Source organism: Melospiza georgiana, chromosome 3, assembly GCF_028018845.1.
Source record: "Melospiza georgiana isolate bMelGeo1 chromosome 3, bMelGeo1.pri, whole genome shotgun sequence".
NCBI lineage: Eukaryota > Metazoa > Chordata > Aves > Passeriformes > Passerellidae > Melospiza > Melospiza georgiana.
Window position 1 is genome coordinate 61,130,387 of NC_080432.1, and position 14,327 is coordinate 61,144,713.

General features: G+C 44.1%; 1 protein-coding gene across 4 annotated transcripts in view; it reads right to left on the minus strand.

The window, feature by feature from the left end:
* The window catches only part of STXBP5 (syntaxin binding protein 5), a 104,300-nt gene extending 91,322 nt beyond the window's left edge, over positions 1-12,978 (minus strand). For all 4 annotated transcript variants that reach the window (XM_058019358.1, XM_058019356.1, XM_058019357.1 and 1 more), the window contains exons 1-2: positions 12,772-12,978; positions 10,855-10,952 (exon numbers count right to left, since the gene is read on the minus strand). In XM_058019358.1, coding sequence (XP_057875341.1) covers positions 10,855-10,952; positions 12,772-12,924 — 251 coding nt within the window. In that variant the 5' untranslated portion in view covers positions 12,925-12,978. The remainder of the gene's footprint in view (positions 1-10,854; positions 10,953-12,771) is intronic.
* Positions 12,979-14,327: the final 1,349 nt, after the last annotated feature.

The following is a 14,327-nucleotide window of genomic DNA, read 5'->3' on the forward strand; positions in this document are numbered from 1 at the left end:
GTAGGCTACCTGATCTCTCTCCATCCCAGTTAGTAATTCACCAGGATTTTCAAAAAGGCTATATTTTCCACCTTATTATTTCAAAGAATGAGGGGATATACACCATGCCAGTTTGGGGGGTTTTTGTGACTTTCCTTTTTATCTGACATTTAGGGCTGGCTGTGGAGGTAATCTTACTGCATCAGTTTATTACACAGATTTGAAACACATATAAAAGGGAACACCAGGCAAGTTATTGTTTTGCAGCCCATTCTCCATATTCATAAGCATCACTAAAGCTTAGTAACTGTACCTCTAACATCAACATTACAATGTCCAGTTAAGAATGTTTTTCAACTGTGAAGACGAACATCTGCTCTGTTTAACAAGGTAGTATGACTGGATAGAACATATGCTAAAAAACTAAGGCACGCTAAAACTATTAATTGAACATTAAGTGATCACAAAAAAAATTAGTATTCCATCTTTTTCCCTAATGAGCAAGTGGGAAAATGCAAATAGGTCCATCTGCTGCTACTGACTAGGAATCATTGTTACTAGCTGGGAAAGAGGGACGGCCTATAGTAGAAACTGTTATCAAAAACATTGGACACCAACTGGATTACCTCTTTAGTTGGCTACTCTTGAAGAGCTACATTTATCATTATTATGTGAACCAAAAATCTAATAAGGTTACTTGTATACATACAGAGTACAAGCCAGACAGCAGCTTCAAGAGGCTAAAAAAATACAAACCCCTACTTAAATAATATGAATCACACAAAATAAAATAATAGCTCACTAAGCAGAAGTACAAACATATTGCTTCATTTGGATCCGCACCCTCTCTTTAATTTCCTGGCTTACAAAGTTCCAAAGCTAAACTCCTGTGGAGTTTACATGAGAATATAAAGCAGGAAATAACAATTAATTCTTGGACAATCTGTGAGAGACAGCTCAGAAAAGGGTGAGTTTGATCTTTAGCCTTCTTGGTGGAGAACCTAGCCTCCACTCTCCACCAGCAATGCTTGAGAGAGCACTGTGTGGTTTGAGGAGGACAGGTTAAAGACTTACTGTGAACTATTATTATGTCAAATCCAGAAGAAAATTAAGCTTCAGGTTTCCTAAACATAAATCAGGGTTTGTTACTACCTTTTTAAGTTGTTTATAAAACAAAATCCTAGACATTTAGCAAAACTGGCAAATATAGTAACATTTAATTACTTCTATCAAGCTGTAAACTTCTCTCTGTACAATAGCAATCAAATAATTGATTTGGAAAACTGCAACATTTTGGACTGCCCTTTTTCAAGTATTACAAAATCTGCATCATTATTATTACAAAAACTTCTGGGTTTATGTTTTGAAGAAGCCATCTGGACACAATCCTGAATCATGTAATCTAGCAGGGTCTGTTTGAGCAGGGGGAGGGATGCATTAAGTAACTGAAAAATAAAAAAAAAAAAAAATCTCAAAACTCTCAAGTAAAAATCTGTAAGATTAGAACTACTTAATCTTAGGATTAATAATACTAAGACTATGGATGAAAGACTATGCATGACCTATTCCTGATACTCAAAAAAAATTTTTACTAATACAGTATTAAAAATCAATCTTAATTCAGCAATTGATAGAGTTGCCTCAATACAAGCACCATCAATAACTACATTTTTTTGTTTAAGCAAAGCTTAGGCATTCAAAATACACTGAATCATTGCACAAAGCTAATAAGTTAAAATAAGTAGTACACAGACCAAGGACGTCATCCAGTTGTGCAGATCTTGACACAAAGCTAGTTTTAGAATTTCTTAAAAGGAGAGAAGACAAAATGGTTCTCGTTTGCGTCAGCCTTAAACTGAACATCATTGTCGCAGAACTCAAAAACAGCCACAGAAAAAGTAATTTCATAAAGGAACTGTAAAAATCACAAGGAATCAGGATTCTGTATGAGTCCCCAGAGGCTGAGAGCTGCTACATATTTTAGAAATTTACTAAATAAGGCATTATACCACTCTACCAGTCCTCTCTTCCAAAATATTTCTGTTTCAGCTGTTTCCAAGACCTTCATTATTTTAATGTGTCTAAATTCAGTGATACAAATACCACTGACAAAGATTTAAATTATGTCTTTAGAACTTCACCTGTATTTGCACTGAGAGCCAACAGTGGTGGTAACTTAGAGTGCTTCCTTTGATAAACATGTAAGCTGCACAATTACCAAGTGCCTAAGATAGAAGCGTTGACACGAATGGGGTCACTGAGTTATCAGGAATTCTAAGAGGCTACACTTGACTGGCATTAAGCACCAATTACAACACCACAACTGAAACGTACGGGTCAGCAAAACAAGGGAACTCCAAAAGCTGCTGGCAGACAGCACACAGGCAGTGGGTAAGCAATGCAGTTTTGCCTCAAAAGTAACACACACCTATTCCTCAGGCTGGCAGACAAATTACAAATTACTACATGTTAAAGAACTGCATCTCTGGGAAAGCAGAGTCTTGTCTACTTAAGGAGATGAACTTCGCAGGATCACGAACCACAATTTTTCAAAAAAAACCAATGATAAGTTTGATGGTGCACTTTAAGATAGGCACATTGAGAGCAGGAAGAGGAAGAGGGAAGACCCAACAGATTAAAGATTACCACAGTATTAACTCTCTCAAAACTATTAGGTACTCCAATATTTTTCAAAATGTAAAACCATTAGCAGATAGCTGAGATCAAGGGCAAAGCGAACTGTTCCCAAAATCCAGGTCCTGCAGTTCTGTTTATCTTCATATTGAATGTAATAATTTGCAGGTTTTAGTCTGTTTCTCACTGAGTTTCTACATAGATAAGCCAACTTAAGTCACTTTAAATTTATTGTGTAAGAACACTTACCTTTGTCTTTTGAAACTTTTGTGCAACAAAAGGACCTGGACAATTAGAAGTTTAATGCAGTTACAAAATTTCTGTCAAACAAAGTTTTGTTAGGAAGGGTTTGCAACATTGATTTGTGCCTTCATGCTTTCTTTATCACATCTCATCTTAAGCTGCCTCTACTCTTCCAGATGTGACTTGACTAAAAGTGGTCATTTCCCACAGCAATAATGCTACTTCAGTTCTAAAAGCCATTCCACAGTGATCAAGAAAGCATAAATCTAGTAAAATGCCAAATTAAGATCTAAGTGAATTGAGCAGTGTATCACAAGTCTGAAAGCCTAAGTCTGACTCCAGCCATCCAATTTCCTCTTCAGTTTAGCCTAACCTCATCAGGTGGCACAATCCATATACCACCCCAGCGTTTCACAAATAACAAAGTGATACAAGGAAACAATCTATGCTAATGCTACAGCAACCTGCAGCCTTACAAACTTTGCTTGCTTGCTGTCCAAATATTTATTTCCCCACGTTCCCCATGACCCAGCAAGTTTGAAGCTCCAAGGCTATATCCATTAAGTTTCTGCTCTGTCAGAAAAATACCTAGAGTGAAGGTTAAATCATAATTTTTTTTTAGATTATGAGTTTTAATACAGTTATACTTCAAGTATTCTTGAGCAAAAGGAATTACTACTAGAAGTTGCATTAGTAGAATCATAGTGTATGTAATAATGCTCCCAGTGAAAGACCTGCTGCTTCCCCACAGCCACAGTTGCTACAGCATGGCCTTACTGACAGCACCTTCAGGAATAAACCTGCTCTGTCATGGCTTTACCCATGGCTGCAGTCCTTCCAGGGAAGCACCTGCTCTCATGTGGAATTATCGATGGCCAAATGCTTTCAGGTGCTCCAGCATGGATTTATCCACAGGCACTGATGTGTCAGTATCCACCTGCTGCAGCACAGCCTTATCCCTGGGCTCCATCCCTTCAGAGGTTCCTGCTGCTGCACTGACACAGCCACAGCCACTTCCAGATTGTCCTGACGGACACAGATCCAGCTGCTCCCACGTGGAGCCATCCAGGGGTCCCTTGGAGTGCAGTTCCCAGCACAGCCCCAGCCAGCCCAGGCCAGCAGGACAGACACACAGCGAGTCCCTGGGCGCTGCCAGCCCGGCACATCCCTGCTGCTGTTATCACAGTGCTCCCAGGCACAGCACAGCCAGCTGATAAAGCAGCACAGCAGCAGGGAGAGCAAAAATCAGCCACTAATGAGCACTGGACTCATGTACAGTCAGGCAAGCAAGGCTCCTGACAAGCACCTGCCAATTAATAGCTAATCAGCAATTACAGCTATACATTCAATCTAGCACATTCCAGTCAAACTTGTCATTATCTCAAATCCTTTGAGCTGCACATTGAGTGTCATAAAGGATTGTTGAAGTTTAACCCCATCTAGCAACTGGGCTCCACACAGACACTTGCTCACTGCCTCTGGTGAGATGGGGAAGAAAAACTGGAAGAGGGAGAAAATTCACAGTTTGAGATAAAGAATGTTTAATGGACAAAGCAAAACTCACCCTGCACACAAGCAAGGCAAAACAAGGAATTCATTCACTTTTTCCCATGGGTGGGCTGGAGCTGGCTCCAGGAAAGCAGGACTCCCTCATGCGTAACACTGACTTGGGAAGACTAATGCCATCACTTGAAACACCCTTTTCCTCTTTTTCTTCCAGCTTTATGTCCTGAGATTGACACCATATGGCATAGAATATCCCTTGGGTCAGCTGTCCTGGGCTGTGTCCCCTCCCAGCTACTTGTGCACACCCAGGCTGCTCATTGGTAGGGTGGGGTGAGAAGCAGAAAAGGCCTTGGTTCTGTAAAAACCCTGCTCAGCAATAAGGAAAACATCCCCACATTATCACAACTGTTTCCAGCAGAAAACCAAAACACAGCCTTGTACCAGCTACTGTGTAGAAAACTAACTTTATTCCAGCCAAAACCAGCACACTAAGTTTCCCAACAAGTAAAACCACAGATTTAAAAACAACATCATCCTATTTATTATAAAGAATTTAGTCAAAGCTTTCTCTGTGTAGGACTCAGTTGTTTTAATTCCATGCACTTTCAGGTGATACATGCCTCACCATGCCATTTTGGCCCTATTTCATTTCAGAATACCCAAAAGTAGCTGGTTTTCTTTATTAAGAGGATGGGAATTTTTCACTAAGATAACAATAGCCACGTGAACAAAGTGCTGGATGATATGACAAGAAATGCAGTAGTGTTAAAAGAAACAGAAATGTGACAAGATTAACATATGGTTTGAGCAAAGCAGTCTTCTTGTTTGAACTACTCTGTGTGAACTGAGTGGCAAGGTAGACAATAAACATTTTTGCAATAATAAATAATCAGTGTGTCTCTGACATGGCACTGCTGCAATATTTTTAATAGCTTTACAAAGTACTCCTCCCAAAACAGGCATATTTATTCAAAGTCCAGAACACCAGTGACAAGGGCTGAGACCATTTTCTTCAGTGTACAAATGCCAAAAGACCCTGACCATCCACAAAAGAGTAGTTCAGCTCAAATTTGGTGTGTTCACAGAATCAACAGTATTACAGAGTGATTTAGGTGAGAAAGGATCACCCAGCTTCATCTGGGTTCACTTGAAGATGTGCCAACATCAGTTGGATGCTCTGTTTAAAGAGCTGAAATCTTTGCATACTCTAAACAACTCCAGCCACTGTCCTACTCCCAGTGTACAGCTACTACAGAGAAGAGCAAGTACAGAACTACTTCAATAAAAAAATACCCAAAAAGCAAAAACCCCAACATACAAATATCTCAAGCTGATATTTCCATAAGGAACATAATCAGCCAGACTTCCTTACAAAGTCTGAATGATCCAAAGGAAAAATAATTTTAATGGCTATAATCACATCACAACTTGGAAATGCTGTTTTGTTAGAGCTTCAGAGAATTTACCAAATTGCTTGAATTTTGTAGTATATATCTACAGCAAAGCTATCCAGATGCTGCAACAAGCACTTCATCAGAAACTGACTGCACAGAACCACATACCCAGGGCTTTGAGCTATTTTGATTACAAGAAAAAAAATGTGAGTTCTCAAAAAGGCTGGAGAATGGGTATCATAGAAAACAAGCTTTATACACTCCAAACACATAAAAACTTCAGCCATTTGCTCACATAAGGCATCTTTTAGTGCTGAAAAGACTGTGGGAAAATTAACAGATACTGATATTCAGGACAATTGGAATCTTCAGGTTTTTAATGATGGAATGATGAACAATCTATTTTTTCCCCTTCCTGTGAACTTGGTTTGCAAATGGAAAAAAAAATAAGCCAAACTTTAATTAGATAACCTATTCTGCTTGGGAATAAAGAGTCAGAGGCACAATTTGGTCTGTGTGGAAGGTACAATAATTACTCTTACAGGTATTCCCTTCATTTTCAATTATTTCTAGTGAAAATGGTCTTCCTTTCTAGAACTCGCTCTATCAAGAGGCTGAACTTCATGCTACAAATGCATATTTTTAAGGCACAAACCACTAGCAGATATTGTATTTATGTTGGGAGATTATCACAAAACATCTAATTTGATATACTGTCCTAGTTTTGCTATAGAAAAATTTAAGTGCAGAAAAATGAAGAAACTTGTTTAAGATGGAGTTTAACAGCAGGGACCAGGAGAATTCCTTTAATATTTCTGCTTTAGCTTCAAAGATTATTCTACCTTATAAAAGCAAATAAAAAAGCTCAGCTGACTATTAATTGTACAGAGCCCTGGACTTAAAACTTCTGAGGAAGCACCATCTTAAAGGCAAAAAAAATCCTGAAAAAGCTCATTACATCTTCCTCTATCCTCTTCAGAGTTTACACACCCCCCTGCTCAGATCACACTGGGCTTCCAGAGGGCCTTCTGAATAGAAGAGCAACAGCAATGAAGAGCACAGGAGCAGGGCTGTTACTTATGGCACTGAGCACTGTCAGGACGTCACGGGGTAAAGTCTAACTGATTACACCAAGTTAAACCTTGAGCAGATAAACTGAACTCTAGCTCATTAGAAGGTTTTGATACCTGCTGGGAAAACAACGCACAGCCAATTATGCACAAAACTTTCTTAAGACCAAGGATTGTATGTCATACTCTAATGGTTCAGGTATGCACAGAAAAGAAGCAAAGCACAGAGGAATTTTTAACTACTTGATATCTCACATGTTGTGACAGTGGATCAAAAGGTGAAAGCCACCCTGGTAGCAGCAGCTAAACCCCTCCAAGTATGGAGAAAACCAAAGATGCTGACCTGATGTGACAACAGAGGCCACCAGCAGCTTGTGCTGACCATAGCAGTTGAAATCAATAGTGAGCACAAGTGTTCCCTGTGGGGATCACATCCAAAAAATCCAGCACAGAGGAGAGGAAGCCTGAGGCAGAATTGCCACGCAGGAAGCAGGCCACCAGCCAAGACTCACACACCTCAAACAGCTGGAACAAGCATCCTCCAGCCACACCACAAACTCAGAGGAACAACTGGACCAGCATGTGACCAGGTGAGTGCCAGTACTCGTGAGATTTGAGATTTCATGTCACTCAGCACAGTGCTTCTGCCCACGTATCTACATCATCCCTCAATTTCCCTTGCAACAGCAAAAACAGAGTCCAACAGCTTAACTGTTTTGAACAGATCCTAGTGGCAGGAAGAGAGTCACATGAGGCTGCTCAAGGTTTCTACTCTACTAAGCTACTCACTTTGTACTTTTCCTTATACACAGTAAAGTAACCATGTTGATGTTCATAGGTGAGAACAGAACAGAACTTTTGCTGTTAATAGCTAAAACTGTTATTTTTGGGGTAGGGAAATACTTGTCTAATTAAGGATCTGTCTGCCTCCAAAAATCTTGGTTTTAAATCTCCTAGCTAAACAAGAGTTAGAAATGTTTCTTAGTAACTAATCAAGTTTTTTAAAATGAATGCAAGGGATATACTGCTCAAGTTACATCCGTGAATAATCCCAAACTACCTTTCATGACTCATAAGGTTAAAGTTTTACATTTTAAAAGCAGTCTCTTCCTAGTATTTTTATGGACTTGAAATTGCACGATCTACAACCAACTGCTGCTTAGGGGCGTAGAATGGCAAAGTTGCCCCTCTGGCATACTATGTTACCAACTACACCCATCCAGCCTAGAGGCAAAAAATATTAACAGAGTAGCAATTCCACTTCTAATCCCATTAGTGCAACATGACACTCATAATTTAGGCACTTTCATTTTTACAATTTGTGGATTTAGAGAATTCAATACAGTGTTGATGTTCAGTATATTTATCCATAAAAAAGACAACGTCATTTAACTGGCAGTATACTTGTAACCACAGATTTTGATTCTTCAGAAAAAGCTTCAGTTCTATTTTTAAATAATTTTAACAGTACTGCAAACATTTAGCACTTGTGTATAAGAAGTCACTCTGTTCTTCCAGTAGTGGTTACAGAGGCCTCATAAAGAAGAATAAGAGTGTGATTTAGAAAACTCCTCACATTAACCTGCTCTGAACAATACTGGTTCGGAATTTAAAACACCCAATTTGAAGACTGATCAAATACAGAGAATCTCTGGAAAGAGTCTGATAAATAGTCCAAAGCCAAATCAGGACTGTAACATTATTTTCCTCATATATTAATGGCATCTCAAACAGGTTCTTGCTCCTTGATTTAAGAATATTTTGCTTTTAATACCCTTTCCAAAAAAACCCCCAAACTTGTTTCTCCATTACTCAGACTACTTGCAAAAGAAAGCATTAAAAGATGTACCTATACTTGAAGACATAAGGAAAAAACTTATACCCACCTCCCATTTGCTGGTAGGCAACAAAAGAAGCATTATCATTCCTTCACTTCTATACTCTCACAACATGAACACAGAAGAAAATTAGGACTGCCTTCTATTGCACTTTTATGATTTTTCAATGAATAACATTTTACTGACACTCAGTCTTTCTAGTCCACACCTCATTTCAATTAAAACCACTTTTGCAGCTTTAAAGAGTAAGTGGATCCCACTTTAATGAACCCTTGCACATAATTTATTATTCATAAAAACCTTAGCAGCAGAGCATCCTGAGGGTTGGCTCTGTCTTTGAGCAACAGAATGAAATAAGCACTTCTTGCAAGCCTCACTCTGACCCATTCTTCTCAAACCAGCAGAAAGCAAGAAGCTGCTTTTACATTGGGAATATGTCTGAGTCTATTCCTTCTGCCTGCATTCCTCCATCACAATGAGGAGGTAATCACAGGAGATGCAAATCCTGCAGTGCTGTCTGGTTACAGGGCTACTCTGTCAGCTGAGGGCTTTTAACCAGCTCTTCCAAGAATCAAGAGCTGTATCAAAGTACTAAGAAGCATATTTATCTTCATCAAGTTAGAGGAGCACTAACATTTCAGTCTCTGCATGAAACTTCTTCTCCTCCTTTAGAAAACACATTTTCTGTCATTTTCTCACAGTAATGCTTTCTTCCCAAACAATATTGCAATACCTCTCTCAATTATTTAGAAAGCAATTCCTACTCCAAGAATTCACAGGTGTGTGTAGCCATGGATGAGTGCCCAGAAACAGGTTTTGTTGAGTCATCATTACCCAAACTGCAACATCATGTTGCCCAAAATTACAGGTGAGTAAGCTCTAAACATTTTGATCTCTTCTTTGCCTCCAAACCAACTTCTAACTTCTATATCTCTTTGCTTTCTCATCTATTCTACCAGTATGAGAGTAATTAACACCACCCACACAGAGTTCACTTTTCATTTAAGTCAACTTTATAACCTCTTAAAAAAGAAAATTTATTAAATTAAGTGTAGTTTCAAATATAGCATTAAGAACATTGCATTATTACCCCTATCCTCTTGCTCTTGAGTTAAGAAATCTGGAGAGTTCATAATAGAAATCTAGTTTTTCAGTTCTAGTTTCTCAACTTTTAAAAATCAACCCCCTTATGGCAATTAACCTTATAGACAGGGTAGTGATACACCAGAAAGAAACAAAAAAGGTCTACTTGAAGACTAATATAAACACCAAAGGAAATTGTTAGATTTACCTACAATTTAAAGAGGACTAAATCAATTTCTCTAGCAAGATGGCCTAAGCCTTCCCCATAATGTTTACAAATCAGGATATTTCAGGACAACAAAGAATTCCATTCATTTTCTTATGCTGACAAGTAAAGGTTCTGACATCAGCAGTGTGGATTAAAGACTCTACAGGACACTTCTCTTAAAAGTAAAAGTTTAAACACATATGTTGTTACATGGCTTGGATAGTAGCATATGGCTGTGGTACCATATGGCTATAAACATATGGGTAGTTCACTTTTTAGTGAACAAAAAGAAGCAGGGTTACTAGTGCTTTACTTCACAAATTCATTCCACTTCTCCCTGTCACTCGGAAGCTTTTAGCAAGATACAATCCCTTTACCTTTTACTGCCCCCACTTGAAACCCTCATTTGGCAACACAGAAGTAGTAGCAGGTCACTAGAGCATTACAAGGTTTATCTTAAGAACAAGCCCACCACCCAAAAAAAGCCCAACCAAAAACCCTACAAAAAAACCCCAACCAAACAAACATCACCTCACCAAGCAGCACAGAATGTTTCAACCCCAGAGGATAGAGCAGAACAACACAAGAGAGCTCAGCCCACGTCTCTCTTTAGAGTTGCAGTCAGCTGCTGTAAATTGTCAGCACACTAGTAACCCTCTACAAAATTTATCTATTACCTTGAGATAATGGCAACTGAGCAGCCGTACCTCACATGATTTACACAACTTAAACTGACACAAAGAACAACCAAGCCACCCACCAACAGCAAAGAGAGCTTGCTGCTTCACTCCCCTCCTGCATACCTGGCTCCCACCAGACTTCTGAATGGCTCCAGCAGCTGAATCAAGACATCACCTGTGTGAGGTGCACTAAATCCACTTCAGAACACAAAAGGATACAGCCTTAGTGCTCCAGTCTGAGTCCCAATGGCCAGTATTTTCTGAACCGGATCAAATGCCAAGGCTGAAGGTTGGTAGGGGAAACCGTGGCGTACAGTCTGACAAGTCAGAGCAGCGCAGTAACAATGGGCCAAGCAGGATACCAAAAACAAACAGAATCAAGACTGTATGTTAGAGAAGAGGATTCAATGTTAATCACAATTTTAAAAGGAACTACAAAGCAATTTGATCATAGACTGAGAAAATCACCTGCCTTACACGAACCAGTCACAAAAGATTTTATAGTCATAATTACTCATTCATCTTCAAGCATCAAGAGACAGTCAGACTTTCTAAAACTTAATTTGAATCTTACATTTCTTCTGTATAAAGACTGTATCAACTCAGCATTTCATTTTCTCATCGACCTCATTCCCTGAGTAATCTTATTTTCAGCTCTAACAAAGACATTAAACTATTAAAATCTGAGATGTTCCTAGCAAGTTTGACAACAAAGCCAGACATCATCAGAACTATTATAAACTACTTGACTTGCTTTTCTGAGAATCACTTCAATTTCAATCCAACAGACCCAACATGACAGTGCAACCTCTCTCAGCTCAGTAAAGAAAAAAAAAATAGCAACTTGAGCTTGACAGAATCAATCTCTCATCCTCTACTTCCCTCAAATAGAAAAAGCAGTCCCTGAATTGACCAAACAAAAAAATACTTCAATGAACAAAGTCAAACCCCCTCAACCATGGGATTCTTTGTTAATATGGAGCTATTGGCACATTTAGCTTTTTTGGTTAGCCAAGACTAAGTTGGTAATTGACCAAGCAATAACTCCATTAAAACTTCTCAGGCTGCAATTAATCAGAACTGAAAACATAATACAAGTGTCACCTACTCTTACTTCCACTCTAAATGCTCGCATCCTAAGCCATACAAATGCCAGCTTTTCCATTTCTAAGGCTTTAGTTTAAAGCAGAGGTGTTTCATGACCTCATAAATGCACAGCAAGCTTCTGGTATAGTCCTTGTACTTCACTGAAGTTGCAGGCATATCCCACAACTTTCTGCATTTCACAACTGAATAAAGTCTAACTGGCAACAGCTCTGCTCCTCTCCACATTCTTCCTGAGCAGCTCCTGAAGGCAGCAGAAATGCCTGCAATACACAAAAAACCGAGGAGAGTCCACAAACAAGCTCATCCATGTCAAGTTACGCCATGAGTGCACCGCAAAGATAAAAATGACTATTGATATTCCAATCAGCTTTTATTCCTCTTGATACAGCTGCTGGTTAATTCGCTGCATCATTTTCTGAACCGTGCAGACACAAGCTGCAGTTATCCTACCCTACAAAAAAACAAGCAAATAAATAAACGGGAACTTCGTTTCTAGATAGGATTTGCAATAGCAGCATCACCAACTTGGCAACACACTGCAGTGAAACCACCACCACAAACATCGAAAGCCTTTTTCAGGCATAAAGGAACAGGATAAATGATTTCCAAATAATGCAGAGGGACAGAGTCCCTGTCCTTCGGGCCCATCAGCAGAGGCTTCTGCTCAAACGCCGCGATGATCAGATCTGCACCACAGCTAAGTATCACTCCTCCCCCCATCCATCCAACTCTTTCTACGAAGCCCTAGTGAACACTGTCAGGGTTACTCGCATGAAAGAGCCTAGACGACGACAAACCCCGAAACTCTCCAAGAAAGATGACTAAAGAAATCCAGCAAGACCTGTACAGCTACACCCACCGCTCTCTTCCCGTCTTCGCCCCCGAAAATAATCAATCCAAACAAGTAAACAGGAGCGGCGGGCAGGCTCGGCGAGGTCGGCACGGAGGAGCAAAGCCCGCAGCGCCCATCGCGGCGGCGCGCCCCCTTCCCCGGCCGCCCGCCGGCTCGGGGCTGCAGCATTCATTCACCTTGCAGAGCTGGAAGTGCTCGGACTGGAGCGTCTCCTGGATCTCGGTCTCCCGGTTCCCCGCCTGCTGCTGCTGCGCGGCGGACGACGCCGAGGCGACGGCAGAGACCGCCGTCAGGCCGTCCAGCACCTTCCTGATGTTAAATTTCCTCATGGTCCTCGGCGGCGGCGCTCCCGCTGCCCCGGCCCCGCCGCCGCCGCGCTGTCACGGCCGCGCCGCCCGCCCCGCAGGCGGCAGACGAGCCCCCGCCGGGAGGGCGGTGCAGGGGCGGCCGCGGCCGGGGGCGCCGCGCTCCTCCTCGTCCGCGGCGAGGGCGGCGAGGCGTCAGTCCGGCAGCGCAGCGGCGCTTCTCATCGGGGCCCGCGGGCTCGCAGACGGAGACTGGAGCCAAGCAAACAGGAGTCGGTCAGCCCCCCGAGCGCCGCCACCGCCGGTCCCACGCTCGCCGCCCGCGGCCGCCCCGCGCCCTGCCCGCCGGGGAACGCGGCTCGCCCCGGGCCCAGCCGGCCCCGCCCCGGCCGCCCCTCCCTCCCTCCCTCCCTCCCTCCCGCTGCCGCCGGGGCTGTGCGGGCTGCCGCGTCTCGCCTCGCCGCCCCGCGGAGCTCCGCGCCCCCCGCACGGCCCCCGCCACTGTCACCCGTCCGCGTGCGTGCGCGCGTGTGCCGCTCCCCTCCCGCCGCCGCAGCCTCTCCCCCCGCGGCTCGGCTCGGCTCGGCACCCTCCGCCTCCTCCTCCTCCTCCTCCTCCTCCTCCTCCTCCTCAGAGCTGCGTGTGCCGCCAGCCAGTCACCAGCGGGGCTTCTCCCGGCTGCTGCCAGCGCCTGCCGCCGCCCGCCCCCACAACCATCCTCCTCCTCCTCCTCCTCCTGCCGCGGAGGGAGCCTCCCCCGCCTCTCGGTCGCTCCCCCTTGCCTGACAACGCGGAGCGCAGCGCCCCGGGGAGGAGGAGCGGCGGCGGCGGTACCGCGGCTCCCGGCCCGGTAGCGGCGGGGCGGCCGCTCATGCGCGCTGAGAGCGGCGGCGCCCGGATGTGGCGGAGCCGCTCCCCCCGCGCCGTGCGGGGGCCGGGGCGGCGTGCGGGGCGCGGCGGGGCGGCCGGGCCGAGCGCTGTGCTCCGGCGGGGCGGAGCGGCGGCAGGTAACAGGTGGCGGCGGGCAGAGGCTGCCGCGGGCAGCGCTGTCAGCGCCGTCCCTGCCGCCGGCGCGGCGCTGGAGGCGCTCGGCGGCTGCGGCGGAGCCGGGCCCCGCGCGTGGCGTCCCGCGGGAGATCCCCGTCCCGGGCGGCGGGGCTGGCCCGGAGCCGGAGCCGGCCGATCCCGCGGTGGGGCCGGGCCGGGCAGGGCGGCCGCCGGAGCGGGGACAGCGCGGAGCGGCGGCGGGGCTGCGGGCGCGCCCGGAGGAGCGGCGCGATTCCCCCTGTACCGCTCACCCCGAGCGCCCTGCTGGCTCCGCGGGCACGGCCCGGAGCGCTCGCTGTGCCGCTGGGCAGAGGCTGCGGAAAAGCTGCCCAACACCGCCCGGCGGAGTCGCGGCCAGCTCTGCCATCGCAAGGCGAGCG